Source organism: Neoarius graeffei, chromosome 2 (assembly GCF_027579695.1).
Source record: "Neoarius graeffei isolate fNeoGra1 chromosome 2, fNeoGra1.pri, whole genome shotgun sequence".
Taxonomy (NCBI): domain Eukaryota; kingdom Metazoa; phylum Chordata; class Actinopteri; order Siluriformes; family Ariidae; genus Neoarius; species Neoarius graeffei.
Genome location: NC_083570.1, coordinates 5,361,622 through 5,388,624, shown reverse-complemented (window position 1 = coordinate 5,388,624; position 27,003 = coordinate 5,361,622). Strand labels below are relative to the sequence as shown.

Here is a 27,003-nt window from a genome sequence, read left to right as displayed (position 1 = left end):
TGCCCACATCATCAGACAAAGTGAAAACAGCGCACAAACAGCAGCACACTTCTCTAAAAGAGCAACATTAAAAACTAAGCACCTGATATCTGGAACAGCAGAATACTGTATCTGGAACAGTAGCATCTGGAACAGTAGCATAACTACTTGAAACCCCTTAAACTTCAAGCTGATTTTTCAGAGTCTGAATTTTGGGTGCCAGCTCACTTTTACCCAGGTTGAACATCACCTGCTGGACAAAGTAAAAAGTGTTTTTCATGTACTTTGGATAATCCAGGTGTAGGGCGTACTGTATATCAGCCCAAAAAGGACACAGAAGGCCTGAGGAAGGTTGGGCAGCTCGTCAATCACCACACTGCCTTCCAGGATGATTCCTACTCTGGACGGGTTCAGCTGAGGACTTTCTTCATCAATGCAGAGGATTCCCACTGGAGTCTGACTGTACAAGTCCTTGCAAGTTGCATCCTGACAAGAGAAAGATTGACAGTACAGGACACAATCATACCAGTTAGATATTTAAAATGAAAAGCCTCAGAAAATAAGTGAACTGAGTAATTATTGAAAGGACAATAAAGACTGGTCATATTTGGATCCGAGTGTTGCAAGTGCTAATTCCAAAACTGTCTGTTTGGTACCTTGGCAACTAAGGAAACTTGAAGGGGTTTGAGTGCACTTTTTGGAATAACCAAGATTTAACAAAAAACTTGGGCTAAAACATTTAATTAAACTTCCAATTAACTAAGCCATTTCGCTTTGTTTGATCCGAATAATGAACTAACCTAGCCCATTTCAGTTCAAGGTCGTCTCAAAATGCAACAGCACTTACCAAATTGAGTGAACAGTGATACACCAACGGACCATCGCCTTCCTTTCTCTCCTTCTCCCTTGTGCTGCGCAGCGGGAAGAGCGCGTTTTCTGTGCTGTCGGTCGGGTGTTCAATGCAGCTAACAGCTAGTGAGCACTTAGCTAATGGGGGAAGAACGTCAATTCTAACGTTGGCTACTTAATCATACAATAAATAATGATTAAACCTATGATATGGTTGTGCTGTATACTTAAATTATCCGAAAAGTTTTCAAAAAAAAGTGTCCCATTCCAAATCCAGAGAGCTCTCCACAGTGACAAAAGCAACTTAGCCAACAGATGAAAATGACATGAAATTGGTAAAATACCACCTGTAACTGTCAAACTGTAAAACACGCGATTTCCACTGCTCTTAAAGTTAAAACAAACATTCCCACCGACAGTCAGGATCCAAAATACTAAGTTCAGAGAACAAACATTGGCTGAAACTCACTCTGAATTTTACCAAACCTCACGTAACTGCTGCTGATCTGTGAAAGTTAAAATGGCGGCTTCACAACTCTGTGCAGATTAAAAAAGAGGTGTGGTCATGACTAAAACTTAGAATTTTAAGGCCATTCAACTTAAACTTAACACTTTTGACTATGTGTACAAATTAGTAGAATATACTTAATATTTTTTAGTAATGCAATCAAACTTAAATTTTTACGTACATTGTAATTAAAACATTTAATTAAATACAAAGTCCAGGCTTACAGTACAGGAGTGAACACTGAACAATACTTTGCAACTTGGGAGAATGTGAGAGAGGCTTAAGTAACTGGGCTGATGACTCAAACGAGAGACAGGTGTAATTAATAAGCAGGTGATAGAGGGCGCTGTGGTTCTTGGGAGTTGTAGTTTTGAGAAGCCATGTTTGTAGTCTGTTTCGAGCTGTCACTCCCAACGCCATTACTGACAGCAGGCACTTACGGATGCAAGCGCAGGAGAGAACGGGGGTGTCGCAAACTGCAGGCTGAGGCAAATACGAAGAGCGAGAATCATAGTCAGGAACAGGCAGAGGTCAGTCGAATGGCAAACTGAGCAACATAGGGAAAACAGTAAAATGAAGTCGAGACTAAACACAAACACTGGTCAATACAGGAAATCAGGCAGAAATCAAACGACTCGGTAAAGCTGGGCACAGAACACTAAACAATACTTCGCACTGGCAGTCTGTGAGAGCTGAGTGTATATAGGCGAGGTGATTACTGATGTATGGGAGACAGGTGATGTAATTATAAGTCGGGTGATAGAAGGCACTGTGACTCTTGGGGACTGTAGTCCGGATTGGCCATGTTTGGAGGCTGCTCTGAAATCATGTTTTCAGCGCCGTTACTGACACTCCTCTGCAACCCATTCCCGACAGTCAGTTAATTTGCGTAATCTTTTCATCAAATACTATTTTCATTATTATTTGCTTTATTTTGAAAGGACATTTGTGTTTTATAGTTGCTTACCCCTAGCTGTCTGTCTCTTTGTAAATATGTTCTCTGCCACGCCCGTTACAGTCAGGTGGCGGTTGAAATGTTCATGAACTCGTCTGACCAGATTACAATCCTGAATGATGACAAATAGTCTTCAGTGTGACACAAAACATGTAATAAGTTCTAACAAAATCCTTTTGAGGAAGACAAATATTGAAATACAAGTTTAAATCCGATCATGAACTGAAGCAGCGAAGTTGACAATCCCAAATCAGAAATCGTTTGGACGGTATGTAGAAGTTGAAATCAAAACTGAAAACAGTGAGTTGTAAATAATCATTGACCTGTATCACACTGAGAACAAAACAACAGCACACTATTTAATATTTTACTTCATGATTTTTTTTTTTATAAACAGGTATTTCACTTTTGATGCTTGCAACATGTTTCAGAAGAAGTTGGCACAGTAAAGAATTTACCATTTTATAAGGTTTCCGTTCCTTCTCACAACACTTAAAAGATGTTTCAGGATTGAAGACACCAAGTGATGAAGAATCAACTGATTTCAACTTTCATAAAATCTCATGAAATTAATCCTAATCAGTGCAGCTACGTGGGTTATATTTCTGCACTGAAGGGAGATGAAATGGTTAATAGAGGAGTGTTCATGATCTCTCTGTGTTTGTGTTCCTCCTCTCTCTCTCTCTCTCTCTCTCTCTCCTTCAAACACAGAACCAGTTCATGTGTCCAGTGTGTCTGGACTCATTTAAGTGACAATGATGTAGACATTTTCTTAAAACTGTGTGTTTTATTGTATGCTGATACTATAGTACGAGCAGAATCTGCAGAAGAACTGCAATTTGCGCAAAATGCAGTACATAGGTATTGTCAGGAATGGGCTTTAACTGAAATGTTACAAAAACAAAGATGGTGATTTTTTCACGAGGTAAAGTACGTAACTGTCCCTGTACTCCTGTAGAGTTCGTACAGCATTCTGCAATAATGCAGACGCTTTGAGGAGATCAATGGTCTTCTCCTGCAGTAACTTTGAGATGGCATTAGTGCACTCCAAAATCTTTGTCTGAAGGCTGATTAAAAATATGAACTGAAATTTAGTAATGGCCTGTTTAAGTGCATCTGCCTCATCTCGTTCATTCCTTTTCTCGCTTGTAAGTGAGAGCTTTAATGACGTCTCCATATCTGTACTTTAACACAACAAGCGCATCGTAGTGGGAGGACCAGCGGGTTGGGCAGAGGTGTTTCAAGGTTATGTCCCTGCTCTCTGGGCTCAATAAGTCGCCAAGTAATGCCCATCTCTTAACACTGTTGGCAACCACATCATGAAACTGTCTAATCTCTGGGATAGTTTTGACAGAATCATTCAGTACCAAATTCAGACAATGAGCCGCACAGTGCACGTACAAAGCAAGGGGCTCCCACTCCGCTATTCTCACTTGAACACCAGAATAAATTCCGCTCATTTTCGCTGTGCCGTCATAACCCTGTCCACGGCATCTGGAGAGATCTAAGCCATTCCCTTCAATGCAGCTAATAATTTGGCCCTCCAGTTCAGAAGTGGATGCGTTCACAGTTATCTCGAATCCAAGAAAAGCCTCAACTATCCTGATTTCATAGGGTTTTTAATTTTATTTTTTTGAACCATGATAAGAATGTGTAGCAAAAATGAGAGATATATAGGTCAACTAGTCTGTAATCATGTGAAAACTTGTAGGTTTCAAGGAATTTCCAATGAAATCGCGTAAGGCACATTTATCCAGTCCCCCCAGGATTCCGCGGGCCTTTTTTGTGATTGTTGTGGGCTAAAATGTCTGATGTTGCGGGGGGTTTTCCAAAAAATTGTGATGAAAGTTGTGGTGTTTTTAAGGTTTTTGTTGCGATTACATTGCGGGAGGAAATGAAAGTTGTGAGAAATTGTTGCGATTTTCTCTTTTTGTGATTAAAATTGAGTGATATGTTAAATATTAAGTTATTACTGACAAACTATTGATTAACAAAACAAAGACACTGAGAAATGGTCCTATAAACAACTATAATGGGGTATTGTAATTATAATTATAATTTCCCCTTTTTATTAATTGATATGCTAATTTTCTCCACATGAGTGGCTAGGGGCCCCTTCCCCTTTTCTTGAAAAAAAACCCTGATGAGTCTGGGTTTAACTTCCAGATCGGATGTCAGAACAAATGTAGTAAAGCAACCAGGATGTTTTTCTTGGGATCATCCCCTTGTTTGCATCTTTCCCTTTCCTGTTTGAAAGATGGATTTAACTATTAAGTGTACAGTGGTCAGAGTTTGGTTGGATACAGGGAAAGGTGTCAAATGTAAAAAAAAAAAAAACAGCATCATGAAACAGCCGGGAAAGGGTTTATCCCTTGTAATTGTCAATATAACTAATGGGGTATTGGGTATAAATAATCTTCCCATAGATTAAAATCACTATATGGGTGTGCTTTTACTACCTTAAACATGAATAGGCAGTCAAAACAACAATTGACCTACTTTCCGGACTTAGGATTTTTCAGAAAATATGCAAAAATAGTACCATATACAAATGCTTAGTTTATATTGAAGGAGTTGGATAATCAAAGTTTTTATTGGCTTAAAAGTTTGATAAAAAGTGTCTGTTGATAGGGTTAAAGGTTCTTTCCAGTCATCATGTGCCCACATGGCCAACTTATGGCCTGAAGTAGGGTGTACCAAATGGTAATTTTGTCCCAAAGCCATATTTGGGGCCCTCCTGCACCCCCACCAATGCTCTGAGTGCCCTGAAACTCTCTAAGTACACAGTAGAGTTCCCAAATATGATGATAAATCAGTTGAAACCCCATCAACGTAAAAACTTTCCAAGTTATGGACCCCCAAAATGTAAAAAAAAAATTGTGTCATTAAAAAATCCACTCTTAAGGGGTTAATATCTATAAAGTTAGTAAACTTGTGCTATTTTTAGGTGCAGAATCTGATAGACAGGGCCAGAATACATAGATATAGCAATTTACAGGTCTATATCCCCCTTAGAAAAAAAAAATATGGGCCTCCAAAAATGCTTGCAAATTAAGTGCCCAATTCCTGGACCCCAAAAAGTGGGCGTGGCACCCAAACTTTGAAGGGCCATAACTCAAAAAATGTTCGAGCTAGGAAGCTAAAATTTTGGATTCTTTCATTTGACATCATAAGGCACTAAGAAAATAAAAATAAGGCAAATTGAAGAGGTGTCACTGGGGAGGTTTTGGGCATTGTGTGAATTGGCATGGAATGACCCTCCATCGTCAGTTATTCTTACTTTTATTTTATTTTTTTTAAATCAGGGAATAGCTTCCAGTTTAAAATATTTCTAATTCCTTTGTTATTAGATTTTCTTTCACCAATTTCCACTTCACCAATTTTCAATTCCAGCAGTTTGACCGACACCTTTGAATATTCAAGGGTATTTTTTTATCGTGAACCTTAAGAGAGGTGGAATAGATCTACAAATTTGATTAAATTCTCTATAGACACATTTTAAATGAAACTTTTCTACAAATGAATTAAATTGCATTAAATGTCCATTTTCATCCATTAGATCAGTAACATCTAAAACTTTATCATTCCATTCTTGTTGAAATAAAGTCTTCCTATTAATAGTAATGGTTCTATTATTCCACAACATTAAGTACGGTAGCATTTGTGTACATTAAATAAATAATATTGGTGAAATTGGACAGCCTTGTCTGATTCCACGTAAAATCTTAAATTGAATAATTGATTGGTAATCAATCATATCCAGAATCAGTCGGACGTGGTTTTGAATATATCTTCCCTTCATGAAGGCTGATTGATATTCGTCTACAAGTTTTACAAGTCCACGCTTTAGACGATTAGCAGATACTAAGGCAAGTAATTTATAATCATTGCATAGTAAGGTTATAGGTCTCCAATTGTCTAGCAACAAGAAGTCTTTTTTGGGTTTTGGTAGCAAGGTTATTAAGCCTGTCTTCATCGTCAGGGATAAACATCCTTTGCGAATGCATTCTAAAAATGCTCTATATAATATATTTTTTTGAATATCCACCCAAAAGTATTTTAAAAATTCAGATGTTAAGCCATCGATTCCTGGTGATTTACCATTTTTCATTTGTTTGAATGCAATTTCAATTTCTGTTATAGTTCATTCCTCATCAAGTGTATATTTGTCTTCATCCATTTTTTTGATGTCATCATTGATGGGATAAAATAAGATGTCACATTCTGATTTATTAAATGTAATTTACAATAAAAGAGCCAAATTCCATCCTGTACTCATTTCTGATCTTCTATTATATTATCATTGGTCATAAGCTTACTCATTTTTTTCTTAGTTTGTCTTTGTTTTTCAAGTCTGAAGAAATACGATGAACTTTTTTCACCCTGTTCGATCCATCCAGCTCTTGATCGAGTGGAAACTCCATTTGCCTTTATTGTGTACATTTCGTCTAGTTGAGACTGCAGTGACTGTAATTCTGAAATGTTTTCGAAGGATAGTTGTGTGTTATTTACTAATGTATTAATTTTATCAATCAGATCCTTTTGTTCTTGTTTCCTTATACGTGAAAGTTTTTTACCCATGCCAATTGCTATTTGTTTGACCTTGAACTTAAACCATTCCCATTTACTCCTATCAGACATGTCTAACTCTTCAACCTCCAAAATAAGAGACTTCACCTGATCACAAAATTCACCGTTCTGTAATAAGTCGTGATTAAATTTCCAGATATTAGGAAGGATCTTATGTTGCTTAGACGTGAATAGGTTTAGACTAATCGTACAATGGTCTGTGAGCGGAGAGGCTGAAATTTCACAATCTAAAATATCATTATACAGCTCACAAGAGATAAGCCAGTAATCTAGTCTCGACCACTGACCATTTCCTGCAGCATTAAACCATGTATATTGAATACAAGTTGTGTTTGACGACCTCCAAAAATCAATTACATTCGTTGTTGTTCATAAATTCAGTATAATGTGGCTGTAAACAGGTTGTGGATTTCTGTGAGGTATTCAGTCTCACCATGAATCAGGGGCTATGTTAAAGTCTCCGCCCATTATCACTTTTACTGAAGTATGTGATGTTTTCCATTCATTAACAAGTTTACTTCATTCCTCTGTTATGATTTTGGGTACAAATAAGGTTCATTTGGTTGTGCTTAGAACTGTGATATTGGTGAATTGCTCCTAGAGGGAACAAAAGAGTTAACCTGTTGTAATAATAGGATTAAATAGGTGCAGTTCAATAACCATTTAACGTTAAAGATAATCGTTTACAGACCGGTCTAAAACATAGAAATCAGATTAAAATTCAAAAGGAGAGAGAGAACTTTATGAATTCATCCATCTTAGGTAGATTATCTACCTGAATTATACTTCATTTCAGTGAAACAACTTTGTGTGAGAAGAGTGAGTTGGTACTCTCTATTGCCTGCAGGAATTTGAGACGGTATGTTTTCATTTCTGTATGTTCTGTTTTATATTCAGTAAAGTGCCGGCATTTCCATTTGCAATCCCTGGTTTCTGGTCTAACTCTCACTTGTCTACCCCACTCTAATAGAACCTAGAACTGGTCCAGTAGCTTCTCGAGTATCGGGGAATTGATAGCGGTGCTACACAGGCACTTACGGATGTATGTGCAGGGGAGAGTGGGAGAAGCAAACTGGGAACAAAGCCAAATCACAGGATGAGAATTGTAGTGAAAATACAGGCAAGGGTCAGTCGATCGGCAAACAGAGCAATGTAGGCAGGACGAGAGAACAAGGTAGAGAAAACGAGAACAGGGGTGGAAATAACTAGAAAGCAGGCAGAAGGTAAACAGCTCGGTACGACAGGAGTGAACACTGAACGATACTTTGCAACTTGGGAGAATGTGAGAGAGGCTTAAGTAACTGGGCTTATGACTCAAATGAGAGAAAGGTGTAATTAATAAGCAGGTGATAGAGGGTGCTGTGGTTCTTGGGAGTTGTAGTTTTGAGAAGCCATGTTTGTAGTCTGTTTCAAGCTGTCGCTCCCAACGCCATTACTGACAGCAGGCACTTACGAATGCAAGCACAGGAGAGAATGGGGGTGTCGCAAACTGCAGGCTGAGGCAAATACGAAGAGCGAGAATCATAGTCAGGAACAGGCAGAGGTCAGTCGAATGGCAAACTGAGCAACATAGAGAAAACAGTAAGGCAAAGTCGAGCCTAAATGCAAACACTGGTCAATACAGGAAATCAGGCAGAAATCAAACGACTCGGTAAAGCTGGGCACAGAACACTAAACAATACTTCGCACTCGCAGTCTGTGAGAGCTGAGTGTATATAGGCGAGGTGATTACTGATGAATGGGAGTCAGGTGATGTAATTATAAGTCAGCTGATAGAAGGCACTGTGACTCTTGGGGACTGTAGTCCGGAGTGGCCATGTTTGGAGGCTGCTCCGAAATCATGTGTTCAGCGCCGTTACTGACACTCCTCTGCGACCCATTCCCGACAGTCAGTTAATTTGCGTAATCATTTTATCAAATACTATTTTCATTATGATTTGCTTTATTTTGAAAGGACATTTGTGTTTTATAGTTGCTTACCCCTAGCTGTCTGTCTCTTTGTAAATATGTTCTCTGCCACGCCCGTTACAGTCAGGTGTTGGTTGAAATGTTCACGAACTCGTCTGACCAGATTACAATCCTGAATGATGACAAATAGTCTTCAGCGTGACACAAAACATGTAATAAGTTCTAACAAAATCCTTTTGAGGAAGACAAATATTGAAATACAAGTTTAAATCCGATCACGAACTGAAGCAGCGAAGTTGACAATCCCAAATCAGAAATCGTTTGGACAGTATGTAGAAGTTGAAATCAAAACTGAAAACAGTGAGTTGTAAATAATCATTGACCTGTATCACACTCAGAACAAAACAAGAGCACACTATTTAATATTTTACTTCATGATTTTTTTTTTTTATAAACAGGTTTTTCACTTTTGATGCTTGCAACATGTTTCAGAAGAAGTTGGCACAGTAAAGAATTTACCATTTTATAATGTTTCCGTTCCTTCTCACAACACTTAAAAGATGTTTCAGGATTGAAGACACCAAGTGATGAAGAATCAACTGATTTCAACTTTCATAAAATCTCATGAAATTAATCCTAATCAGTGCAGCTACATGGGTTATATTTCTGCACTGAAGGGAGATGAAATGGTTAATAGAGGAGTGTTCATGATCTCTCTGTGTTTGTGTTCCTCCTCTCTCTCTCTTAGTTCAGGAAAATGGCTGAGGCCAGTATTTCAGTAGATCAGCTTTCTGTGGATCAGTTCATGTGTCCAGTGTGTCTGGATCTCCTGAAGGATGCGGTGACTATCCTCTGTGGTCACAGTTTCTGTAAGGTGTGTATTAATGGCTGCTGGGACCAGGAGGATCAGAAGGGCGTCTACAGCTGTCCTCAGTGCAGAGACACTTTCACGACAAGGCCTGTTCTACGCAGAAACAACATGCTGGATGAAGTGATGGAGAAAGTGAAGAAGACTGAAGTCCAAGCTGCTTCTCCTGCTCACTGTTACGCTGGACCTGGAGATGTGGAGTGTGATTTCTGCACCGGGAGAAAACACAAAGCCGTCAAGTCCTGTCTGATGTGTTTGGCTTCTTATTGTGAAACTCATCTGAAACCTCGAATAGAATAGAATCAAGAATATATTTATTGTCATTGTAAATAAATACAACAAAATTAAATGCAATCCTTGGTGCAAGAAAAAAGTGCATCTAAAAACCTGTGAAAATAATACAAGAAGATAAACTAATAAATATAAAAGAATTTTAAAAAGTTATTTAAAACAGCAGTCATCACTTGCAAACGTTCACCTCCTATGGTGTGGAAGGCATTGCATGATCCCATATTTTATCATATTTGTATTATTGAATGTACACGTTTGCTTTATTTAATGCCCTTATGGCACTGGCATAGAAACTGTTCCTAATCCTGTTTGTCCAAGTTGTTAATGACCTGTAACGTCTGCCCGAAGGCAGCAGTTCAAACACAGAGTGTCCGGGGTGAGATGGGTCCCTGAGAATGTTTTGTGGTTTTTTTTTTTTTAATACTACGGGAACTGCACAGATCCTCCAGAGAGGGGAGAGGGCAGCCGATGATCTTCTGGGCCATAGTGACGACCCTCTGGAGTGCTTTCCTCTCTCCGACTGTGCAACTCGTAAACCACACCCAGAAACAGTAAGTCAATATGATCTCAATGGAGCAACGGTAGAAGGACACCAGTAGTTTTTGTGAGAGATGGTAGTTCCTGAGCACTCTCAAGAAATACAGTCTCTACTGTGCCTTTTTGATAACAATTGTAGTGTTGACGCTCCAGGTCAGGTCGTCCTGAATGTGGACCCCCAGAAACCGAAATTCTGAGACCTTCTCCACACAGTTCCCACTAATAAATGGGTAGAATGTTCATTTTCTTCCTTCTCCAGTTTGCGATCAGCTCCTTAGTCTTGGTGGTGTTTAAGACCAGGTTGTCATTTGTACACCAATCCGACAGCTGCTCCACCTCATCTCGGTATGCGGACTCATCTCCCCCGGAGATGAGCCCCACCACTGATATCATCAGCAAACTTGATGATGCTGTTACTGGAGTGGGCAGGGATGCAGTTGTGGGTGTAGAGGGTGTAGAATAGGGGGCTCAGCACACAGCCCTGAGGGGAGCCAGTGCTGATGCTGATGAATGTACTTTGAACGGACATTAACATGGAACTACGGTAGTTTGCTCGTACTGTATAAAAAGCTGAAGGTATTTTATTTGTCCTCAGAGTGAGTTAAAGGAGGAGCAGATTTATGATTAAATAAAAAAAAAACCTCAGGCAATTAGAGAGTAACACAACAGAAAATGCTACAGTGGTGCTTGAAAGTTTGTGAACCCTTTAGAATTTTCTATATTTCTGCATAAATATGACCTAAAACGTCATCAGATTTTCACACAAGTCCTAAAAGTAGATAAAGCAAACCCAGTTAAACAAATGGGACAAAAATATTATACTTGCTCATTTATTTATTGAAGAAAACAGTCCAATATTACATATCTGTGAGTGGCAAAAGTATGTGAACCTTTGCTTTCAGTATCTGGTGTGACCCCCTTGTGCAGCAATAACTGCAACTAAATATTTCCGGTAACTGTTGATCAGTCCTGCACATCGGCTTGGAGGAATTTTAGCCCGTTCCTCCATACAGAACAGCTTCAACTCTGGGATGTTGGTGGGTTTCCTCACATGAACTGCTCGCTTCAGGTCCTTCCACAACATTTCCATTGGATTAAGGTCAGGACTTTGATTTGGCCATTCCAGAACATTAACTTTATTCTTCTTTAACCATTCTTTGGTAGAACGATTTGTATGCTTAGGGTCGTTGTCTTGCTGCATGATCCACCTTCTCTTGAGATTCAGTTCATGGACAGGTGTCCTGACATTTTCCTTTAGAATTCGCTGGTATAGTTCAGAATTCATTGTTCCATCAATGATGGCAAGCTGTCCTGGCCCAGATGCAGCAAAACAGGCCCAAACCATGATACTACCACCACCATGTTTCACAGATGGGATAAAGTTCTTATGCTGGAATGCAGTGTTTTCCTTTCTCCAAACATAACGCTTCTCATTTAAACCATAAAGTTCTATTTTGGTCTCATCCATCCACAAAACATTTTTCCAACAGCCTTCTGGCTTGTCCATGTGATAAAGATTGAATAGCTTTTGAGGAATATATAGTCAAACTAGACGATGTAAATAGAATAAACTTATGCAAATTTAGGTGTGGTAACCATCACTTGCCAATAGCTGAAGGTAGATATTTACCCAATCAAGACAGAAAACCTTGCACTGTGTGTGAACAGGGTGATGGATTCCATTATATACTCGTATGTCCTTATTTTAATGCGGAAAGAACTAATTTCTTAAAAAGATACTTTTACATAAGACCAAATGTGTTTAAACTGAATCAGTTATTCAGCTCTTGAAATGTGCAAAAAAAAAAAATCAGTAGGGAAGGATTTTTTTTATGGATGGATAAGAAATCGCAATGCTGTGTTTGCTTTTTCTTTCAGTACTTTTATTACAAAAGCAAACACATTTAATAAAATATGACCGTTTAATAAACTGAAACTTGTACAAAAACTAAGTTAGCATTTTAAATGTTGACTGCAACATTTGCAAAACTTTTACAAAGGTACTTAAAATGTCCGACACACGGACTTTTTGTAGTTCTAAATCAACTGTTAGGCCTAGTTCGGATGAAATTACACTCTTAAAATGATCACTGAAGGATTTGTTTTTCTGAATCTTTACCATTTTGTTGTTCGCAAGAATACCATTTTCCGATTTCACGCTGAAGCAAATGTTTGAAAACTCCGGATCTCCTTCATTCATGGTGGCTACCATTTTTTTTGCGCTGCACAGCACATGCGCAGAGCTGATTCAATTCTATATTCTGCACGGAATGCATAAATGTCAAGTTCGATTTTAGATTTACGAACCCGAAAAAAATGTTGAAAAACCGGCGTTAAAAAAAAAAAAATTCAACTGCACAAACGGCACTCACCTGGCCGGTGGACCGGAAACTGAACATTTTTTAATAATGGCCTAACAATAACATGCCAGCCGCAGAGTGAGACACTGATAACAAATCTTCAATCTATTGCAAGTAAAAAAAAAAATAAATAAATAAAAAAAATCAAGAAACAATATATAGAAAAAAGCTGTGCTTACAAAAAGTTTGTCTCAAATGAATTAACACTCTTCAATAACATTCATCAACTTATTTCAATGCACTGTTCTACTTGGAAACCTTTGGTCCTGGCATTCACATGGACACGTGTTTGTTCGGTGAGGTAGTGATCTCACCCTTTTACTCTGTCCATTCAAAATTGGCAATTTTGGAAATGAGGCTCAGCACCCTTGGGTTGACAGCATACTGACGTCCCTTTGCTTTTCGCTTGACTTTGGTCCCTTGATCTGGGTTGATTCTGAAGATCCATCTGTTGGAAAAACATTTAACACAAACCATTCAGAGAAAACTAATGTTGGCATTAAAGCCAGTGAAACAGCATCTTTAGATACAAAGTTAATACGTTTTCACAAAGCTACACTATGCAATTTCCAATCATTAGAGGGGGTTGAGAGTAGAAATGCACTGAGACTCCTAACTTGAGCAGTATGTATACGTACCACATGTCTCAGAGCCTGTGAATATTCTCATTCAGCCAGGTCATAGTTATCACGAGGAAATTTAATTGAACACAACTGGACTTGGTTATATGTCTTTGAAGACGTTTCACCTAGGACTAGTCCTAGTCTAGTCCAGCCTAGTCAGACGAGCATGAACTGACGAAGAGGTGAAACGTGAATGTCAAACACCTGCTTCTAGATTGTATCAAATATCCAAACTTTCATGATAAAATTATTCAAAAAATGAGAAATAAACAATTAGATATTAAAATTAAAAACTTACTTTTACATAAATAATTTTATGATGACATAAGTTTATTATTGAAAAAGAAATAAAATTAATTTTGAGAAAAAAGAAACTTGTATTTAATGTGTGTGTGCTTGGTCACAATATGTGAACTAGTAGTTCCAATCCTGAAAGGACGCCAAATCACTTGGAGTGGGAGCGTCCCTAAAAGAAGCTCAAGTTAGTAAATCTCCTCAGCTGTGAGCCGTGTTTATTCTGGATAGATCTCCTGTTGATGATCTCGCTTTGTCTTTGCCTTTCTCTTTTATTTTAATGATATTTCTGGGGGCGGCACGGTGGTGTAGTGGTTAGCGCTGTCGCCTCACAGCAAGAAGGTCTGGGTTCGAGCCCCGTGGCTGGCGAGGGTCTTTCTGTGTGGAGTTTGCATGTTCTCCCTGTGTCTGCGTGGGTTTCCTCCGGGTGCTCCGGTTTCCCCCACAGTCCAAAGACATGCAGGTTAGGTTAACTGGTGACTCTAAATTGACTGTAGGTGTGAATGTGAGTGTGAATGGTTGTCTGTGTCTGTGTGTCAGCCCTGTGATGACCTGGTGACTTGTCCAGGGTGTACCCCGCCTTTCGCCCGTAGTCAGCTGGGATAGGCTCCAGCTCACCTGCAACCCTGTAGAACAGGATAAAGCGGCTAGAGATAATGAGATGAGATGAGATATTTCTGGTGGATGGGATTTGAACCCTGCACTGACTGGGATTAGATAAAGTCTTGTGTTAACACTACTAGCAGATTTCTTTCTTCTGCCTTTCAGGAGATTCATTTCAGTCTGTTAACAATGTTAAAATGACCCAAAGGTAAAATGACCCATGTCAGTGTGGGTTTCCTCCTGGTTCTCCAGTGTTCTTCTACTTCTCAAAGACACATCTAATGACTGATTGAGGCGACTCAGGATCTCTGATCTCAAACATATTCATCTACCAACTTCATTTCCATCTCAACAACCTGTTCATGAGAAAAAATTCTCCATCGACCCAGAATAATGTTCTTGATAAATCATGATGTCAGGAATAAAAGAGGATGAGGCATGCTGCTCCAGGAAACTAATCTGCGATGAGGTGGTGGGATGTGACCCAACACAAAGTGGATTAGTTTCCATTAACAGCACGTCATGAAGGGTTCAGCCACTCGTGAAGGCTGGAGCACTCATACTGAGTGAAATGGAGATTATGTTTAATAAAGATCCACTTTTGTGATTTCTATTCGCAATAAACAATGCAAAATCAATAAAATACGGTTTTCCTTCCTGACAGCTGCGTCCTCCTCACTTTTAAAATGGCTCCAACATTCTTTAGGGATGAAGATCAGTTTAAAGATGTCACGAGGAAAAAGCTGTTCAACTGAAACAATTGTAATTTATCAACAAGGCTGAAAGTTGTGCTTGAGGTGTCAGTAGGTGGAAAAGTCCAGAAAATTAAGATCCATTCTGTGAGTATTTCATGAAATTATTCCTAATCAGTGTGGCTGCATGGGTTATATTTCTGCACTGAAGGGAGATGAAATGGTTAATAGAGTGTTCATGATCTCTCTGTGTTTGTGCTCCTCCTCTCTCTTTCTTACACACACAGAATGAGGAAGTAACTTGTCATTTCAGAGAAAACAAACTGATCTATCTCTCTCTCTCTCTCTCTCTCTTTCTCGGTGTGATTTCAGGAAAATGGCTGAGGCCAGTATTTCAGCAGATCAGCTTTCTGTGGACCAGTTCATGTGTCCAGTGTGTCTGGATCTCCTGAAGGATCCGGTGGCTATCCCCTGTGGTCACAGTTTCTGTAAGGTGTGTATTAATGGCTGCTGGGATCAGGAGGATCGGAAGGGCGTCTACAGCTGTCCTCAGTGCAGAGACACTTTCACGACAAGGCCTGTTCTACACAGAAACAACATGCTGGATGAAATGGTGGAGAAACTGAAGAAGACTGAAGTCCAAGCTGCTTCTCCTGCTTACAGTTATGCTGAACCTGGAGATGTGGAGTGTGATTTCTGCACCGGGAGAAAACACAAAGCCGTCAAGTCCTGTCTGATGTGTTTGGCTTCTTATTGTGAAACTCATCTGAAACCTCACTATGAAGTTTCTTCATGGAAAAAACACACATTAATTGAAGCCTCAGCAAAACTCCAAGAGAAGATCTGCTCTGAACATAACAAGCTGATTGAGATCTACTGTCGTACTGATCAAACCTGCATCTGTTATTTGTGTATGTTGGAGAAACATAAAGACCATGACGCTGTTTCAGTTGCAACAGAAAGTGCTGAGAAACAGGTGAGAACTAGAAATCTTTCCAGAATTAAATCATCTTAATTATAGTTTCCCATCTAGAAACAGGTGCTTTAGTCAGTGATATGATTTGAACTTTAATTTCAATGTGTGTCTCAATCAGAAGGATTCTGTAAAAGCTGATTAAAATTGTCTGTGTTCTGGTGAACAGAGTGTTAAATTTATCTTCAGTGATGGTTGTAATCTGGTTCGGGGTGGGTTTCCTGATAACGTTGCCCTTTAGACCTAAAGAGAGAGTTGAGAGACTATTAAGGAACGAACGTTGTCTCTGTGTGTGGTTTTCCCGAACTCACTCGTAAGAAGGAGTCTAAAGAGCAACAGGACGAAGAGCGTCTTTGCAGTTCGTGTCCCCAATATAGGCATTAGTAGCTGCTAAAGGCAATCGTACTGTCGTTGCTGAAGGCATTAGTAGCTGCTAAATCCAGTCGATAAGGTCACATGGTGCTCGTTTTGAACCAAAATCTAATGAAATATAAAGTGTTTAAAATAAGATAATATATAGTATCATCTGGCAGCATTACATATATAATGTGGTAATTAATTAATACAACTATTTTATGTTTTTGGCAATTTTTTTGATTCCAAGCGTGTTTTTAATGAAATGAACAAATGTTCACATGAAAGAATGAGCAAATAATAAGCTAAATAATGAGGTAAATGTGTTCCCCGTGCTCGCTCATTTCACTGTTACCCCCCGATCATGCAGTCAGGATTATTTCAGCTGTTCTCCACAGTGCAGAGTGGGCCATGTTCTCCCTTATAAGTCCACACAGAGAGAGAGAGAGAGAGAGAGAGAGGTTTTGATCTGTGTGTAGTGTGTACCGAAGGAGGCTTAATATATATAGTCAACCTTATATAGAAGGAGGTCAATTCAACCTTCTTAGGTACACACTACACACACACATCAAAACCTCTCTCTCTCTTTCTCTCTCTCACACACACACACCATTAGAGATGCAGAAATGTGTCTCATTTATAACACTAAATTAGTTAATCACTCGCCTAATGGAGCTAAATTTGATTAAAATATAGTGATATAAATGTGACATTGGGGCAGCACGGTGGTGTAGTGGTTAGCGCTGTCGCCTCACAGCAAAAAGGTCCAGGTTCGAGCCCCGTGGCCGGCGAGGGCCTTTCTGTGCGGAGTTTGCATGTTCTCCCCGTGTCTGCATGGGTTTCCTCCGGGTGCTCCGGTTTCCCCCACAGTCCAAAGACATGCAGGTTAGGTTAACCGGTGACTCTAAATTGAGCGTAGGTGTGAATGTGAGTGTGAATGGTTGTCTGTGTCTATGTGTCAGCCCTGTGATGACCTGGCGACTTGTCCAGGGTGTACCCCGCCTTTCGCCCGTAGTCAGCTGGGATAGGCTCCAGCTTGCCTGCGACCCTGTAGAAGGATAAAGCAGCTAGAGATAATGAGATGAGATGAGAGAAATGTGACATTCTGATATCCATACGTAATTCCATAACATACTGAAATATATTCATCGTGTTTTGTGTATATTTATTTAATAATTAACAGAGCTGGACAAAGAACCCAACTTCATTACTTAAGTCAAAGTACAGATCCCACTGGGCAAATGTTACTCCGATACAAGTGAAAGTTGGACAGTCAAATTTTTACTTCAGTTAAAGCACTGCAGTATTTGCTTTTAAAAATCCTTAAGTATTAAAAGTACATTTTCTGTCAATGCATTGTTGTATTATAGCCACAACGCTTACAAAACCTAATGCCTCTGAAACACCTGACTGGATTTACTGACTAACTTGTAGAACCTGTAGAATAAACACCTGGTAGAATGTTACAAAATGAAACACAACTGAACTGAAAAAGACCCATTGTCATTTTCATTTTTTTTATTGTAACCCTCCTCCCCACCGCCACAAAGCAGCATGGTAGTGTTCTGACCCAGCTCTGGCAGTGTGTGCACACATGTATGTGTGTGTTAATCAGGAAGACAGTGGAACAGCTGTAAATGCAGCTTGCTCAGAAAATAAAAAGCACAATCCAACCTGATTAAAACCCAGATCCGCACCTCGAGCTTAATAACGGCCCAACAGCAACTCTGCTTTAAGCAAGACAGCAAAAAAAAAGGTGCAAGACCATCATCTGACATCAAAACAAAAAATTCCAGCAGTTTGTTAAGTGTATGTATTCATGCACATATGAATCTGCCTGTGGAATCATGTCAGTGAAGCTCCACCTGACATGCTAGCAAACTCTTTTCAAACTCAAAATCATATTGGGCAGCTAATATTCCGAGAAAAGAAAGATTTCTACTTTTTTTTATTTAATTGGCAAGATTATGATAAAACATTTCTGAAAGGACTTCAGAAAAGTGAACGCTATTCATGTTAGTTTTTACATGCTAACTAACAGTGTCCAAGTTAACTAGCTATGTGTAAAAATTAGACGTGGACAAGGCGATGGCAACTTGGCAAATCCATAGAAAGCCATTTGACGAATCAGACTGTGTAGCGATTGCAACGTTATCGCGAGCTCTAAAGCACAGACAACTTCACTGCAAGCTTTCTCTTGGAATAAAACGTTTATATCCCTCAATATGCTTCCGCAGGTCGGATGGGGAGTTTTTGTAGGCTGTGATGTGCTCCGTTTTAGGCAAACAAAGCAAACATTTAAAATGAAACGACTCTTTATTCCTTTCAGAAAACTGAATCATGGGTTCTAGCTATAGAACCGTGGGTGTGTGCATTCCCCAGAAGAACCGCCTCCTTCCATTCTGCCATCAACTGATCGTGTTAAATAATGCTGCGGAGAAATCATTGATCTTGATTTTATCCAGTCTATGGACGTGACGTGACCCTAGTGATTACTGATAGACTGTCTCAGTGTCACTTTCAAAGCTGCTTCATAGTAACGAGTAACGAGGACCTTGATAGAAATGTAGTGGAGTAAAAAGTACGATATTTGTCTTTCAAATGGAGTGAAGTTAAAGTCATAAGTTTCCACAAAAAATACTCAAGTAAAGTTCAGATACTCAAAAAGTGTACTTCAGTACAGAACTCAAGTAAATGTACTTCGTTACTGTCCACCTCTGATAATTAACTCGATGTATTTGCAATGTAGAAGAAAACTAATTGAACACCACCAGCAGATTCAACCCCAGTTTCCCCCGCTGACTGTGAGAGTCCCTCAGAGCCGCATGCGCATTCTGTGGATTCGGCAGCGAGCGAGTCGCTCTTTGTTTTGAACGAGTGCTCCGGGTCTCTCGTAAATTCCGAGCAAACTAAAGGACGACTTGTGCTACGATGTTGTTCGGGAAAACCACGTTAGCTTGATGATGGATCTTAAGAGGTCATTTAAAACTCTCTTGGCCTTAAGAGGCTTTCGGGAAACCCAGCCCAGATCAGTTAGTGCACATTTCTCTCTCTCTCTCTCTCTCACACACACACACACACACACACACACACACACACAGAGTACATAACCTTCAGAGCGAAACATGAATGTACTTTGAACTGACATTAATATGGAACCAGTTCGCTCGTACTGTATAAAAAGCTGAATGTATTTTATTTGTCCTCAGAGTGAGTTAAAGGAGGAGCAGATGAAATCCCAGCAGAGAATCCAGGAGAAGCAGAAGAAGGTGCAGGAGCTGAAACAGGCTGTGAACACTATAAAGGTGAGCAGTGAGCAGAGACAGAGCTGCTCCTAGAAACACACACAACATGGACAACGAGGCATTTACAGTCCCAGTAAGAGAGGGAATGATAGATGAGCTTTAAATCCTGTGTGTGTGTGTGTGTGTGTGTGTGTGTGTGTGTGTGTGTGTGTGTGTGTGTGTGTGTGTCCTAACAGCTCAGTGCACAGACAGCAGTGGAGGACAGTGAGAGGATCTTTACTGAGCTGATCAGCTCCATGGAGAAAAAGCGCTGGGAGGTGACGGAGCTGATCAGAGATCAGGAGAAGGCTGAACTGAGTCGAGCTGAACGACTCCTGGAGCAACTGGAGCAGGAGATTGCTGATCTTCAGCGGAGAGTCACTGAGCTGGAGCAGCTTTCACACACACACGATCACATCCATTTCCTCCAGGTAACACTCACTGTCTGATCTACAGAGCCAGCTGTTCCTCACACACTCTCTAAAACACCTCTCATTAAGGGAACAATAAATGTCCCTGTCTGACATCACAAGTGGGTTTTACATTTCATTTGCTTTCTGTAGGTTTTAGCTTCTGGACGTCGCTCTCCTACATTGAACAGACCATCATTTCACACATCCAGCGTCACTGTCCATCAACATCTCTCATTTGATGGAGTGAGGAATTCTCTCTCAGATCTGAAAAAGAGACTCGAGGAATTCTGTGAGGAGGAATTCAACAAAATCCCTCCACATGGTAAGAGGAGCTGTTCCTGCTGGAGAAACACAGTGATGTGTTATTTCTTAGCGATGCTCCTGCTTTCTTTTCTGCAGACACTTTATTCACCCGACACTTTGAACTAAAACACTGATTTAAAATGAATAAACTGACTGGATCACTTTAAACTCTTTCCATCTTTTACACAAACTCATGTTTCCATTTTTCTCTCCACAGCTGCAGCAGTTCAGATCATTTCAGAACCAGAACCACAGAGCAGAGAAGAGTTTCTGAAATGTACATCTAACACACACACACACACACATCTAGGCCTGCCATGATCACAAATTTTTTTGGATGATATATTGTCTCAGAAATTATTGCGATAAACGATATTATTCTTGACGTCTTTTCAAGACAATTTTATGCCACGAGTAAAATAATAATGATCATGCAAATACACCCTTTCATAGAACAGTAAACTTTTTAATTAAGTCAAATTATTCAATTCAACAGTGGAATGTAAAAAATAAATATAAATAAATAAGCTAAAGAAATAAAACAACAATCAAACAAAACCACTCACAACAAAAACAATAAATAAAATACAATTTATGGCTCTTAAAAATTGCACTGAAGTGAATATTAACTTGGCACAGGGTAATAAAAAGACATTCTTTTCTTCACAGGCAACATTCTGCCAATCCAGTTTCTCAAAGATTAGTACCCAGATCAACAAAAAGTGCAAAGTAACAACGTATTGCCAGTTGTCATTTGGATAAAAGTAACAACAATTAGAACGGGATAACATGTAGGCAAGGGCATAGGTTTGGTATTAACATTGGTGGGGACAAAAACCCAATGCCAACCCCCAGTGGTGCCAACTTCAGGTCAACATTAGAGGGTCACAATATTTTGCTCCGTTGTGTTCCACCAAAAGAGTCTCCATCATCTCTCCAAAGGCCAGACTTTTAACATTTGAAGTTCAGAACTGTAGTAATTCATGAATAATAATAATAATAATAATAATATGAAATCCATTTGATTAACTGCAAATCTTGCATGTGATGATGAACTCATTCTACCAATTTGCAAATGTGTTTTCCAAGCGAATACCGCACTGACTGTCGGGAGGGTGTATGTTCCTTTCCCTCATAAATGGAAATAAAACCCATCCAGAGCCTTAAACACTGCGTTCCATGAGGCTGGCAGGGGGAGTCGCTCTCTTCTGTGGGATCTTTAACTAGTTTTAGAATGCTAGTTTAAGCTGATATGTGATTGATCTAACAGTAAAACAGCACAAGGGCTCGAGAACTTTGACAGGTTACAATTTTACTTCAGGGTTGCCAGATACTGCTGACGTTCTCCAGCCCAAAATATGTTCAAAACCCGCCAACATGCACTTAAAACCACCCAAAATATAAAATGGACTTGATGCCTATTTTGTAAAGTAAAAATATGCAGCTTAAGTCCAGTATACTATTTGTAAATCGAACAAATAGCACCATGAGCCCGTCAGTGCTGGAGGTGAAGAATCTGCTGTCTGGTACTCGGCTCCGTGTGGTTCAATCAGATTATAACTCTGCAATCATCTGCTGTGTTCTGAATCCTACATGCACCAGTAGGTGGCGCACACGCATAATATTATGTAGGCTATGTTAGGCTACGATGCATATCTAACATCTCTTTTTTATTTATTTATCTTTTTATCCTGTTTTATTAATTTTATAGGCCTAGTTATTCTGCTTAATTTAATTTTGTCTACATCCATGTATTTTCTTCATCTGTTATCCTGATTTTTGTGGATTTGTTAGATTGTACCTGTTTTGTATATTTCAATTAAAAAAGAAAGTTAGGCTATGATGCATGGCTAAATGTAACATGAGAAGACATACATGTCAACCTTTGGTCAATCAAACCTGTATAACCAACCTCCAAAATCCGTATTTCCCTTATAAAATCCGTATAAGATGCAAATTAAAATAATTTACCTAAAATTTGAATGACAATTAACAATGATATATCCAAGTTACTTTTTATTCAATATTAATAGCAATAAACCTTCAGAATGAATACAAAGCTCCAATGTTTGACAAAAGCACAAAGTGTCACTCTAATGTTCTGAATTGTACTCCATGACAGCTTTTTTAGCACTCTGCACCAACACCTCACTAGGCTGCATGTCACAGCAAGTATCTGTGTTGATCTTACACTGCAGTAGGCAGGTCAGTGTGTCTGCATTCAGGTTCTTTCTGCTCTCTGTGTGTATCTTCCTGACTTGAGAGAAAACTCTCTCACAGTCAGCATTACTGTGGGGTAAACAGAGCACTGCCTAACTTGAACTAAAACGCCCACTACCTTGTGTTTTCTGTCTTTTCCAGTTGTTGGCATATCAGTTTTTGAGCGCGCAAATACTGTCATCAGTGGCTGATTTTGCCTTTGGCTTGCATTCCTCTGATGTAGTTTCGATTTGAAATGTTCTTTCACATCATACACTCCCGATGCTGCAACTTTGATGTCACGCGCACACAGTGTGCAGTGTGCGTATTCTTCATTTTTGGAGGCTGCCGGTTGGATTATGCCATTGAAAAGGTCCTTCCATTCAGGGAGAAACCTATCGCTGTATTGTGTTTTGAATTTCTTTGCTGGAGTGCCCATTCAGAATCTTTTCAGTCGCGATTGAAAGTCGCTCAGGTGGAAATACGATTTTCAAACAAAATGTGACTTCACGGTTGGCAGGATTCTCGCAATGCGGTGTGTGCATGATCAAAAATGGAACGAAGTCTCGCTACCACGAGATAATGCGCGATTTCATAAGACTCTTTACTGGCTGTCTGTGCTTTCTGTGGTGTACAGTACGTTTGTAAATGTTATGCACTCTTTTATCATCGTGGGAATTGATTATAGCTCTAAATAAATATTGAAGTTTTTTTAAAGAATCCGTATAACTTTATTTGTACGCCCGTATACTATGTTTATTGAATCAAATCCGTATAAAATACAGACATTCCATATAGGTTGACATGTATGAGAAGAGAAAATGGAGAATGGATTGTGTCATTCTTATTTACTAGTTTATGAGTTCAGTTTCTGCACTACATTACACACATTCATATTAGTCTTACAGTTACATCGACGTTTTTTTGTTTAAATAATACTTAATGAGATTAATCTTTATTGTTAATGATTAATTTAGGCCAATGCTCGATTTTGGTTGTTTAAAATACCTAAGGGGTGCTGGGTAAACTAGGTCTTTGTGTCGTGTGATGCCCGCGATCTCTGATTGGGTCACAGAAGTGTTTAATATGGATTGGATTGGATGTAGACTAGTGGACGGAGATAGTACATAGAATGTGCTGCATCAAAGTCCTTCTAAGGCTGTAGAAGTGTCTCTGGCTGCATTCTCACACAGAACATTCATGCGAAATGTTTATAAACATCTGATTAAAACCCACCGAAATAACATCAAAACCGCCCAATCTGGCAACACTGTTTTACTTGGCAACAGGATGTATCTGAATTCTGATTGGCTGTTGTATCTGAATTCTGATTGGTTGTTGTATCTGAATTCTGATTGGTTGTTGTTATATTATTGCCCTTTTGTTGTGTTCTTGAGCCCAGAGTGGGGGGAGGGGGGAGTGACAGGGTTCTACAGAGAAAAGTTTTCACTGCAACCGAACTGCTGTTTTCGTGACCACGCCCCCAGCGTGGATATTCATGTTCACATTGTTCAGTTTGTTTTTCTCTTTTATTTTAGATTTCTGTTATCTGACTCTGGATCCCAACACGGCACATCGTCACCTCATTCTGTCTGAGAAGAACAGAGTGGTGAGATGGAGTGAGAGAGAGCAGCGTTACTCTGATCATCCAGAGAGATTTGCTTACTGGAAGCAGGTGTTGTGTAAGGAGAGTGTGTGTGGACGCTGTTACTGGGAGGTGAAGTGGAGCGGTGCTGCTGTGTCCATATCAGTCTCATATAAAGACATCAGCAGGAAAGGACAGGGTAATGAGTGTGTGTTTGGACTCAGCAATCAGTCCTGGAGTCTGTGGTGTTCTTCTTCTTCTCTCTCTTTCTGGCACAACAGCATTAAGACTGATCTCAGAGTTCCATCAGCCTCCAGAATAGGAGTGTATGTGGATCACAGTGCAGGAACTCTGTCCTTCTACAGCGTCTCTGACACGATGAAGCTCCTCCACAGAGTCCACACCACATTCACTCAGACTCTATACGCTGGGTTTGGGTTCAGGGTTTCTGGTTCTACAGTGAGATTGTGTGATCCAGAATAAAAGTGTGTAGTGTTTTCTGTAAAATTTCTGCACGTTGCCACGTTGTTGCTCAGTCGTCTGTTTCACTAGAACACAATCCAGCTGCACAAAACACTCATTTTAATATTTAAATTAAAACAGATGAATAATTTAAAATAATTCAAAAGGAAGTGTTAAAAATTAACTGTCAGACAAGAAACTCGTCAAATTTAAAAAGAAAATGATCTCATGACCTTCGCATTATAAAGTTGTTTGTTTCATATTAAGCAGTATCTCATTAAATAACTAATAAACAGTAATAAAGCCAGAACAGAACAACATTTTAAACCTGTTCAGGTCACACTATATAAAAATAAAACATCACTTTTGGAATGAATTTGATTTTTCTGCTTGTGTTCTAAGATGTAAAATCCACATTCACTTTTTCAAATCTGAAGTTGTTTCTAAACCCTGAGATTTGATTGTAAAACATTGAACAATATTTAAACTCCATTAGAACATCCAGTACATGATCGGTTCAGGCTGCCGATGTCGTGTTCATCCCATATTCAGCCTGGATGATGATTGGCCCGCAGATAGAACCTTATAAATCCAGGTTTATCTGTGAGTTTGGGATTTTTATTCAAATATTACAATCAAAGCTTTGCAGAATAAAAGATAAGAGCACAGGAGAATAAAGTTTCCCCCAGTGATGGAGTTTCTGTGCTGAACTCATTTTCAGACAGAAGCAAATTCAACCTTTTCTTGAGAGTTTCAGCAGCTGGATAAATATTGTTCGGTATTTTAAACTGAATTTATTTCACTGTGGGTGAAATTGGCCGTCTAAGATAACTACAGTGTGTATTTGTTAGCGTTCTTCCATCGTCAGTTATTCTTACTTTTATTTTTTTTTATATCAGGGAATAGCTTCCATTTTAAAATATTCCTAATTCCTTTGTTATTATATTTTCTTTCACCGATTTTCAATTCAGGCAGTTTGACCGACACCTTTGAATATTCAAGGGTATTTTTTATCGTGAATCTTAAGGCAGGTGGAATAGCTCTACAAATTTGATTAAATTCTCTATAGACACATTTTAAATGAAACTTTTCTACAAATGAATTAAATTGCATTAAATGTCCATTTTCATCCATTAGATCAGTAATATCTAAAACTTTATCATTCCATTCTTGTTGAAATAAAGTCTTCCTATTAATAGTAATGGTTCTATTATTCCACAAGGTTAAGTACGCTAGCATTTGTGTACATTAAATAAATAATTTTGGTGAAATTGGGCAGCCTTGTCTGATTCCACGTTAAATCATAAATTGAATAATTGATTGATTACCAATCATATCCAGAATCAGTCAGACGTGGTTTTGAATATATCTTCCCTTCATGAAGGCTGATTGATATTCGTCTACAAGTTTTACAAGTCCACGCTTTAGACGATTAACAGATACTAAGGCAAGTAATTTATAATCATTGCATAGTAAGGTTATAGGTCTCCAATTGTCTAGCAACAAGAAGTCTTTTTTGGGTTTTGGTAGCAAGGTTATTAAGCCTGTCTTCATAGTCGGGGATAAACATCCTTTGTGAATGCATTCTAAAAATGCTTGATGTAATAATTTTTTTTAATATCCACCCAAAAGTATTTTATAAATTCAGATGTTAAGCCATCGATTCCTGGTGATTTACCATTTTTCATTTGCTTTAATGCGATTTCAATTTCTGTTATAGTTCATTCCTCATCAAGTGTATGTTTGTCTTCATCCTTTTTTTTTTTGATGTCATCATTGATGGGATAAAATAAGGCGTCACATTCTGATTTATTAAATTCAAGTTACAATAAAAGAGCCAAATTCCATCCTGTACTCATTTCTGATCTTGTATTATATTATCATTGGTCCTAAGCTTACTAATTTTTTTCTTAGTTTGTCTTTGTTTTTCAAGTCCGTAGAAATACAATGAACTTTTTTCACCCTGTTTGATCCATCCAGCTCTTGATCGAGTGGAAGCTCCATTTGCCTTTATTGTGTACATTTCGTCTAGTTGAGACTGCAGTGACTGTAATTCTGAAATGTTTTCGAAGGATAGTTGTGTGTTATTTACTAATGTATTAATTTTATCAATCAGATCCTTTTGTTCTTGTCTCCTTATCTGTGAAAGTTTTTTACCCATGCCAATTGCTATTTGTTTGAGCTTAAACTTAAACCATTCCCACTGACTCCTATCAGACATGTCTAACTCTTCAACCTCCAAAATAAGAGACTTCACCTGATCACAAAATTCACCGTTCTGTAATAAGTCGTGATTAAATTTCCAGATATTAGGAAGGATCTTATGTTGCTTAGACGTGAACAGGTTTAGACTAATCGTACCATGGTCTGTGA

General features: G+C 38.9%; 1 protein-coding gene across 1 annotated transcript in view; it reads left to right on the top strand.

The window, feature by feature from the left end:
* Window positions 1–26,745, top strand: part of LOC132879309 (tripartite motif-containing protein 16-like) — a 279,045-nt gene extending 252,300 nt beyond the window's left edge. The window contains exons 2-8 of the mRNA XM_060913718.1: window positions 10,389–10,499; window positions 15,430–16,033; window positions 19,594–19,689; window positions 19,866–20,111; window positions 20,232–20,403; window positions 20,602–20,661; window positions 24,122–26,745. Of these exons, the coding sequence (XP_060769701.1) occupies window positions 10,389–10,499; window positions 15,430–16,033; window positions 19,594–19,689; window positions 19,866–20,111; window positions 20,232–20,403; window positions 20,602–20,661; window positions 24,122–24,651 (1,819 nt within the window). The 3' untranslated portion in view covers window positions 24,652–26,745. The remainder of the gene's footprint in view (window positions 1–10,388; window positions 10,500–15,429; window positions 16,034–19,593; window positions 19,690–19,865; window positions 20,112–20,231; window positions 20,404–20,601; window positions 20,662–24,121) is intronic.
* Window positions 26,746–27,003: the final 258 nt, after the last annotated feature.